General features: G+C 50.5%; 1 protein-coding gene across 1 annotated transcript; it reads right to left on the bottom strand.

The window, feature by feature from the left end:
• Positions 1-321: 321 nt before the first annotated feature.
• On the bottom strand, positions 322-7,898 carry RHCG (Rh family C glycoprotein). Its single transcript, XM_015873057.2, has 10 exons — positions 6,777-7,898; positions 3,964-4,150; positions 3,336-3,486; positions 3,057-3,204; positions 2,513-2,679; positions 1,679-1,816; positions 1,193-1,329; positions 993-1,117; positions 699-772; positions 322-604 (listed from the first exon to the last, which is right to left on the bottom strand). The coding sequence occupies exons 1-10, from the start codon at positions 6,985-6,987 to the stop codon at positions 539-541; spliced, it is 1,404 nt and encodes a 467-aa protein (XP_015728543.1). The 5' UTR covers positions 6,988-7,898; the 3' UTR covers positions 322-538.
• Between the last annotated feature and the right edge of the window lie 1,840 nt (positions 7,899-9,738).

Genomic DNA, 9,738 nt, shown 5'->3' with positions numbered 1-9,738 from the left:
TCCCCCATCGGACCAGCCTGCCCAGAGTCCCATCCAACCTGGCCTTGAGCACCTCCAGGGATGGGGAACCCACAGCTTCTCTGGGCAGCTGTACCAAGGCCTCACTGCCACCCAAATACAGAATTTTTTCCTAATATCTAACCTAAAATTCCCCTCTTTTAGTTTAAAGCCATTTCCCCTTGTCCTGTCACCATGTATAAAGTCAGTCCTCCTCCAGCTTATAAACACCCTTCAAGTACTGGGAGCCCACAGTGAGGTCTTCCCAGTCTTCCCTAGCTTGGATGCCGTGCCCCACTGCCCTCCGCTTTCATCAGACGCCTGTACTATGAAAAAGAGCCATGCTTTTATTTCGTTCATATGAACTAATTACAAAAGTGAGCCAGTAGGGAAGTGCGTGTTTCCACCTGCAGCCCTTTCCCCACTAGGCTGTATCCTCACGGGCAGGGCTGTGTTGCTGACATGGCGGCCGCCATCTCCCCGCCCCCGGGAGCAGCCCCGCCATCCCGCTGAGGCGGCGGCATCCCGGCAGCATGGCGGCTCAGGGCGAGGCGGCCTTGTCGGGGTTGTGCATGTGGTACACGTCGCTCTCTTCGTCCTCGGGCACCTGCAGCACGGAGGGACCCGCTCAGCTCCACCGCCCGCCTTCATGCAGAGGGCGGCAGCGCCATCTTGTGCCGCCCTCCACCCCCGGGCCTCACCTCCCAGTAGATGTCATCCTCGAAGCAGTTCTCGTCCGCCGCGTCGCCCCAGATGGGCAGCTTCAGGATGGCTCCTAAAGCAGAGCCGATTGGGGCTGGTTTTGGGGGCTTGTCTCCCACAAACTCCCACCCCATAACCCTGCGAGCACAAGTGGAGGCTGTGGTCTGACCCACGCTATGGCTCGTCCATCGCAACACAAGCGGCAAGGACCCTTCCAGCCAAGGCAGAAAAGCATGTGGATGTCTCCATTTCAGCTGCAGGCTCTCACCTCTCCACACTTCATCCCTGCTTACCCACAAGGGTTCCCCCAGCAAAAGCCATCAGCAGAGAAACGACAATGCCGGCTGCCTGGAACCCTCCTTGAATACTGGGTGTCCGTGTCTTATAGCTGCCAGTGAAGTCAAATGCCTTGATAAACCTACATAGGGTAGAAATTGTGAGGACCGCTCACAATTCCCAGAAGAACACTTGTGAAAGTTTCAAGCTGTCTTACCCTTCCTTTCCATATACATCCTCTGTGGCTGCAGCTGCAGTGATGGCTCCCACAATGCCCCCTATAAGGCCTGGCATGCCGTGGAGGTTGTGGATGCCACATGTGTCCTGGATGTGTAACTTGGACTCCAAAACAGGCTGAAGGAGAGGGAGGTAGAGAGAAATCAGAGGAATGAGCATAGCCCTGGAAATAATTAGTTCCTTCCATGGAGGACTGGGATAAGTAGAGCAAGAAAAGTGGTATTGTGTGTCTCATTCTAGAGGTAAGGACTGATAGAGAAATATTTGAAACGAGCTCAGGACAAAATAAGAGCTACAGTTTTCCAGTTAGGAGACTGAGCCTTACTTGGCATTTTGAGGCAGAAAATGGAGTCATGAGTGCATCTCCATAAGGGACAGTGGAAAGCAGGAACCCTCAAAGGGAAGTGAATCCATTCCTGGTCTCCTCAACAGAACCAGGGCTGCGGACCCCCAGAGCAGCACTCACCGTGAGGTAGACATACCCCACTGTGGACACAATGCCACAGATGAACCCAACGATGAGGGAGCCATATGGGGTCAACATCATCTCCGCACTGGTGCCCACAGCCACTCCACCAGCCAGTGTTGCGTTCTGGATGTGGACCTGCAGGAGTAAACACTCTGTCTTGGCATCTCAGAGAAAACACGGTTGTTCAAACTGTTTGCAAATGGTAAAGCAGGAGAATCAGCTCTGAAAATACTTCCAGAGGAAATGTTGGGGCCCACTTTCCTGCTTGCTGGTGAAAAACAAGAGGACAAGAACAGGCAGCCTCTGTCTGTAGCACAGGCACACATAGACTCCCACTCTCCATACCACACACGTTCTTTGTATCCACCAATCTGGGTGGGGAATTGTGATGAGATGGAAATTGTCTCAGCCATGTGTCACTCCAGCTCTGCTGTCACACACTGTGCACCCACACACATAACACATACAAGTCAGCCCCCCGATTGCTCACAAGCTGCTGCACAAGGCCCTGCTCAGCTTGCTGGAGAGTGCTGCCAAACATGGCTCTGCATTATGCCCATCAGTAGCTCTCCTGGGAGAGTAAACGCAGCCCTTGTTGTGCCCTCAGCCCATCACATGCAGGGACAGCATCAGCTTGCATTGTGAAAACATCAGGATTCACTTCCCACCTGCTTGTTTCAGTGCAGCCTGAGTTTTTGGCTGGAGGCCGATCGCACCAACACACTGTGAAACCCATTGCAGCAAAGGACAAGTCTCACTCAATTCCTGGGCCCTTGGTCAAATCCATTGCGAGTTCCCTGGGTAGTGTAGTGCTCTCTGATCCCAGCTTACCATGTCAAGCTTGCCCTTCTTCTGCAGCATGCTGGAGAAGGCCACTGTAGTGAGGACACAAGCAGCCAGGGAGCAGTATGTGTTAATGGCAGCCCGATGCTGGGCATCCCCATGTTCAGAAATGGCTGAGTTGAAACTGGGCCAGTACATCCACAGATATAGGGTACCTGTTGGGAGGGGGAGGGAGAAGCAAAAAAGAAGTGAAAAGAAAGAATATTGAGGTTGGAAAAAACCTCTAAAGGAGGTGAAGTTAAATTCCCTAGTCATGATGCCCCAGTGCTGTGCCCTCCATGATGGGACCAGCACCAGAAGGGGCTTGCAGTGAAGAGGAACCAAAATGCTGCCTTGTCTTCACAGGCACCATGTTAGCCCAACCATTAGTGAGGGGAGATGAGTAGTTCCAAGGTGTTGAAAACTAGGATGCAGAGCTTCTTGTCCCAGCCCTGGGCTTTGGTCTGGTTTCCCCAGAGACATGGGAGGGAACAGCTCTCTGCAACTGACTGGTACACATATACCAGTGCCACAGAGGTTATGGCTGACTCACCAATCATAGCAAAGAGGTCAGAATGGTACACAGAGCCCTCCTTGTCTTTACTCTGCTCCAGGTTGGGTCTGTATAGGAAACGGGTCACAGTGAGGCCGAAGTAGGCTCCAAAGGTGTGAATGGTCATGGAGCCACCTGCGTCCTTAACCTGCAGCCATGGGAAAGCAGAGGTTCATTTCTGGAGATGAGGTGTGGTCTACATCATGCCCAGCTTGTCTACCCATCTGTCTTTCCAGTCTGCACTCAGTCTTGGGGAGAAGGGGTCTGTCTAAAGCTTACGTGAAGCAGGTTGAGGAGGATGTACTCATTCACTGCAAAGAGTGTGACTTGAAACAAAGTCATGATGAGGAGCTGTACGGGGCTGGTTTTGCCCAGGATGGCTCCAAAGGCAACGCACACAGAACCCACGCAGAAATCAGCATTGATCAGGCTGGAAGAGAGGAAGGAATATTGTGATTCTCTAAGAAAATGCTCTTCCATAATTACTCACCCTCACCCACACCAAACTCTAGAAGATCCCACTGTAAGGCATATAGTTGATTAAGAGCCAGCCCTGGGTTTCCCATTGACTTTTCTCCCAACTTGACCTGTCCAGTTATGGAGCTTTCATCCAATTTGTTTAAATAACGAGAATGAAGGATCTTATGTGTTCTTAACCTTGGGGTCTGTGGTGCTCTGCTTGGGTATTAAGAGATGGCACACATCTCACATTTCTCATGTAACAGTACCACCATCATACAGGTACCTGTGGACTAAAAGGTGGAAAGCAAGTGGGGTTATGCAGAAGGAAGATAACATTTTGGAGGCTGTAATTTGCACATAACACAAGGATATGCACTGGCTCTTATCCCAGCTCTTCCATCGCACAGTCAAGAGGTGGCATCCCAGAGCCCATGTCCCTCCTTACTTTTCCACTCCAATAAGGATCTTCCCATTCTGGAAAGAGTGGAACCAGCCTTGCATCAGGAGAGCCCATTGGATCCCAAAAGCTGCAAGGAGGAAATTGAATCCAACAGCTCCGAATCCATAACGCTTGAGGAATGTCATGAGGAAGCCAAAGCCCACAAAGATCATCACGTGGACATCCTGGAAAGCTGTGCACAGGGAGGGAATTATTAGCATTGAGGAGAAGGCAGAGCTGGGTGTCTTTTGAATTGAAAACAAACAATGGTGGCAGTAAGGAAAAAAATCAAGGAGAAATGCATGCATTTGGCTCATGTCCTCCCATTTCTAAGTCTGAAAATGACTCGGCTTTTGGAAACTGGCTTTTTGGTGAAAACGTTCAGTTTTCAAACCTAAATATCTTTGTTGCAAGCCATGTGCAAGATAAAGTATTTCTTTAAACTATGTGAATGGTCATTTTGGGTAAGCCTATGCAATATAGGGTCCTGGTGACGGCTCAGTGCGAGCACTTAGGGAAGAGACAAGAACAAGGGAAGTTTACAAACATGTTTTTATTTGCCACAGAAATCAGTGGCAAGATACCTTTGCTATGAGGATCCCACCTTGTGGGATTTTGAGTGCTTAAAGCAGAGAGACACGGTTCTTCCAACAAGTGCTCATACCTGCTAACTGGAGCCCCTCAGATGCCCTTCCCTGGGGGAAACTATACCTGCATGAGCCTCTTGAGGGAAATTCTTGGAGCGATAAACCTGCTGTACTTCTTAATGCTAAACGTTTATTTCAGATAAGCATCACTTTGCAATTAAGTGAGCTGAAATGCTGCATAATTACAATCTGAACCATGCAGACCCTCACACTGGAGGCCACTCCAGTGTAAAGAGCAGGAGATGTAATAAGCTCAGGGCAGAGGAAATTCAGTGATTAAGGATCTGCTGTGCCCCTGACCCTGTGCTGGCCCTAAGGCATGTTGGCCATCCAGCAACCCTGGACCCCCTCCTGCAGGGATGGTGGGGCTGTACCTGCTACCTCCGCTGTGCTCCAGGTGAGGATTTGGGTGTGTGTCTCAGCTTCTGCCCTCTGGTGCTTTACAAGACCTTGCAGCTTGTGTAAGGACAAACGTTTGGACAGGCTCCATGTAGTGTCAGGTTGTGGAGACAGATTAATTTGTTTGCTTTCAGAAATGTCCCCACACCTATGAAATTACTCATGAGAGATGAAGGAGACTAGACCTGCAGGTGACCCTGCTCAGCTGAAGTCTCTTCTTGTGACTCTGCACGTCCTAAGAAATAGTCTTCTTAACTCTAGTTCTAACCATGCAGTCACACACACTTTCCCTCTGCAGCTATATTTCTTTTCTCATCACCTTTCTGCTAAAGCATTTTTCTAAATCTTGCCTTTGTTTTTCCTTTGGAAGAATAATACTTGTGTTACAGGCAGCCCAGGTGCTGCCATGCTCAAGAGATATTGTGACCTTGCTTTTGTGGGAAGGCAATTGCAGTCACTATCCAGAGGTGTTTGGGCTTTGAGAATACTAACTGTGCTGAAGGATCTCATTTCTTTTCCCTGGAGAGCAGATGATTCACTCACTATGGAGTATCAATGTATGATTATAAATTAGAAGAACACGTCGTGTTGCCTAGAGTTGAACTGGCAGCCCTGGCAATGGGCACCAATGGCACAACGGCACAAACATCCTACAGTAACTAATCATCTCAGGCTGTCACTGCTCACCCACTGCAACATCTCTGGAGGGGTCCTACAGGCTGTAGCAGTCACAGATTTGGTAACACAAACGATCCTTGGGTGTTTAGCCACTGCATTCTCTTCTAAACAGAGCTGGATGGACATGGGTGTCATGGTTCTTGACCTCTCTGCTGCACTCCTGTCCTGTCAGAGATTACGGCAGCACTGGGGCACTGCTGCTGCTTCACACCAACCAGCTGAGCAGCAAGTTTCTGCAGGCAAATCCTTCTCTGAACCAGTTAATCCTCAGCAGCTACAGGTTTCTATAGCTCCTTTGATTTAGCAGGTGTTTTTTAATGGAAATATTCTAAATAGATGCATGACTCAAGCCTGTTGCTTCCTTGGAAACAATTGCCTACAGAAGCAGCCTGTTCCCATCAGCTCACAAAGAAGATGACCAGCCCTAGAGATCAAAGCCAGCCAAGTGTACCACCTGGCCAGAAAAGCTTTGACCACCTGAGCGATCCCCATGGCAATAAGGCATAGTGACCGAAGGACAATGGGAGGCTGGCAGGTTGGGAGGACTCATCAAAATGGTAGCAGCTAAAGAGTAATTTGCTAGTGAGGGGGAGGGTGTAGGAAAAGGGGGAAGATGTCACAGGATCTCGACAGCCGTTTCTCTGTATGTACAAGGAAGCCAAGAGAGGGGGCAGCGAGCTGAAACTTGCAGGGTGCTGAGAATGCGTCAGCCCTATTCCTGGAGAAAAGACATCACGTACTGGTGGCACCCTGTCAACAGATCCCTAGAGCACTGGATGGCCACGAGGTTCTTCTCTCATGCTTTGGGGCACCCCAAAGCAGTGTCAGGGTAAAGCCTAACTCCTCAGCAGTCATCAGAGACATCACCTCTGACAGATTCTGTCCCAAACCAGATTTAACTGGGAAAGACAAATAAAGCACTTAAGAACTCAGGACTACTATCCTGAAACCTGCTTATCACCTTTTCCCAAAACCCTTGGGTCAACAACAGATAGGACAGGATGGGACTGGACGGGACGGGATGGGACGGGATGGGATGGGATGGGAGAGGACGGTGGCCAGCCAGCACTGGGACTGGGCTTCCTGAATACTCACAGGGGTATCGGAAGTAGAAATCATTCTCAATGTCACTGGTAATGTTCATTTCATGCTTCTCTTCCTCCCAGTGTGCATCTGCTTCAGGACCGAAGCGCACAAAGACACCGAAGAGGATGATCATTGCCACTTCCCAGAGGAGGCAGATGAGTGGGAGCCGCCAGCGCATGTAGGTGTTCTTTGCCATCCCCTGGTGCCTTGGCCGCTCCATCCGCAGGGACGCCTGGGGCCCTGGCACAGTGTGTCAGCCTGTGTCCCCTGTGCCCTTGGAGGGTGACATATATATGTTGGGGAGCGCAAGGTGGGGCCCAGGGAGGTGCCTCCAGCAGGATCACATTTCAGATGCGGGAGGCTCCAGGCTCGCTCTCTGCTCTCACCCTCCTTCCTCTCTGGGAGGGAGGACGGGGCTCCAGCACCTCTTCTCCCAGCGGCTTGCAGCAGTAATGAGCCCTGCCTCCCCAGGACTCCTAGCTATGGAGCCTGGGTGTCCAGCCCCCTGCTCAGTCCTGCCTCACACCCCTTCCTGTCCCCTTCCTGGTCCTGGGCCAGGTATCCTGACCTTGCCACCCTAGCTGCCTCCCTGCCTGCATCACGTCCTTTTCCTGTCACCACTGGTCCTGCTCTGCAAATGCCCTTTCCCAGCACCTCTACTGAAGACACCAAGTCAGCCTGAGTCACTGGGTGCAGGTCCTGCTCTTTGTTGATGAGAAGAAAGTCTGTGGGACAGTCCCAAGAGGAAGAGGAAGATGGATGCTTCCAACCAAAAGCCAAGATCATGCACGGGCATGCAGTGACCTTGCCAAAGCTGCCATATATCTACAGGGATATAGAACTGACACGTCTCATCATTTCGTGGTGGTTTAACCACCTTGTCCTCTTGACAAGACAAGCTAAGCTGGTGCTTCAGGGACCAGGGCAGTGTCCTGAGATGGTGACAGAGAGGGGGCTGGAGAGCTTGGCACTACAGCCCTCAGCTGCAGGCTTAATATCCTCTCCTCCGGCACAGAGGGCTTCCATTAGTGTTATATTAAACATAACTTTCCTTTTTCTGTGGCTTTGAACCATGTGTTCCTTCCCCACGAGCCAAGTCCTTCAAACAGATCCCAGCTCCTTCCACTGCCTGCAGATCCGAGAGAGGCTTGTCAGTCTTCCAGAGATGAAAGACTGCAGCCCAGGCAAGCTGCCCGAATTTGCTGATGGCATCTAATTGTGGCCTGCAGGCTGAGCAAGCAGCACTGATTTCTGTGTTGATTAGGCAATAATTTGAGTTGATTATTATTTCTTGTTTCCTTTCTTCTCAAACTGACAAATGGCAGAAAAATGCTGGGGATGATCCTGAAGAGACTGATGGCTACACAAAATCACTGTCAGATCTCATTTGGGCCCCATACAGGGCTTTGGAAAAAGCCTTGGAAATGCAGATCAGGTGCAAGGAACACTTCTCTATGGCAGAACAGGCATACCATGTAGGGACATCTGGGAGTAGAGCAGCAAGTAAGCTGTGATGCTGCCCATCTGAGCTATCTATGTGACATTGACGGGGCATCCCATTACCTGTGATTTCTGCAGGGCAGTTGCAGCTGTACACACAGCCAGAAAGAAGCTGAACCCTAAGCAATACTGGAGCTGATTGCCCAAAGCGCTGTTGATAGTTGTGTTTTCTCTTAACAGCCTCATGGCAGGACCAGACTACCCCACCCTGCAAGCAGGTCTTAGAAATCTTGAGAAAGGAGACACAGAGGCACAAAGGAGCATTTTACAACATAAGGGAACTTGCTATACCCTGATAGCACAGTCACCAGCAATTACACTGTATGGTTACAACTCAGCAGAAGAAACCACACTGCAGTTTTCCAATCTGGGTGCTAAGCCCTGTTTCTTCAGAGCCCAGAAGGACCTGCATGGGCCATCCCATGGCAATAGCTCTGTACCTGCCTCTTTCCCCAGCCTCTGCAGGCAGAGCACAAAAGATACTAACTTTTCCACTAGCCTGATAGTCTCACCTTGCTGCACTGCCTTGCATGGGCCCTTCTTATCAATCTGCAGATCATCACCATGCTTCTACTGGCCTGTTGGAGCTGGCATGCTCCACTGGCTGCTCATACTCAAGGCTCACCCCTCACCTGCTCATACCCACCCATGATTTGGGAACCTCTTTCAGTAGCAGCTGCTCTCAGGCTGTTCTAATGGGCAATCATGGAACTCCACATCAGGGTTGTCCCTGCATCCAGCACCCATAAAACCAGATTCATTGCAAGCTGCCCTTCCCCTCCCTCACAGCAGTTAGCACCCTTGAAGTTCAGTCACCACTTCCTCATGAGTATATATATGACTAAATGAATCTGAGAGTTAACCTCCCCCCACTCCCACAAGGTTTCCTAAAGAAATCAACTGGGTTGTGCAGGGGACTTGGAACAGGTCTGTTTGTCCTTCTGCTATGGGACATGGGACCGGGTAGGTCCTGGTTGCCTTGGGAAGGCTCTGGGTGAGGGTTGTACCATACTGGTCCCAGCTGGGTCTCTCCCAGTTTCTCAATTTTATGAGCACTAAAAATACTTCAGAGACATAAACACCAAATCTGAAGTGTGCAGAAATCCCTCCCTCTTGCCTGGAGCACTCTGGGCAGCTTTGCCCAGGAGAGGAGGGCATGGCGGCTCCTTGGTTCACTGCGAACTGTCCCAGCAGATCTTATCACCACCACTGCTGGGACACAGGAGCTGGTCCCAAAGGTGACCTCAGAAGGTACGTGCCAGAGATCACCCTCATCTGGAGGGAGAGTGGTGGGGCACATCCGGCTCCTGCCTGGATTTATATTGGAGCTCATGCTGACAAGCAGATGGCGACGGATCTCATCCATTAACACAGTGAAACATGGAATTTGCCTCAATTGCAGGCAATCACAACACCAAAGCCATCTCTGCAGTCTGTAATGTCCAACAAGCACATCCAGTCCTCTCAATTT

This window comes from Coturnix japonica, chromosome 10 (assembly GCF_001577835.2).
Source record: "Coturnix japonica isolate 7356 chromosome 10, Coturnix japonica 2.1, whole genome shotgun sequence".
NCBI classification, from domain to species: Eukaryota; Metazoa; Chordata; class Aves; order Galliformes; family Phasianidae; genus Coturnix; species Coturnix japonica.
The sequence above is the reverse complement of the archived record's forward strand: the minus strand, read 5'-3'. Positions and strand labels throughout refer to the sequence as shown.

Excerpts from the sequence above, each read along its gene's own strand:
- RHCG (XM_015873057.2), bottom strand. The coding sequence starts at position 6,987 with ATGGAGCGGCCAAGGCACCAGGGGATGGCAAAGAACACCTACATGCGC. Across the intron at positions 4,151-6,776 it reads TTTCTACTTCCGATACCCCT|CTTTCCAGGATGTCCACGTG; the intron begins GTGAGTATTCAG and ends CCCTGTGCACAG. Across the intron at positions 1,817-2,512 it reads AGAAGGGCAAGCTTGACATG|GTCCACATCCAGAACGCAAC; the intron begins GTAAGCTGGGAT and ends TTACTCCTGCAG.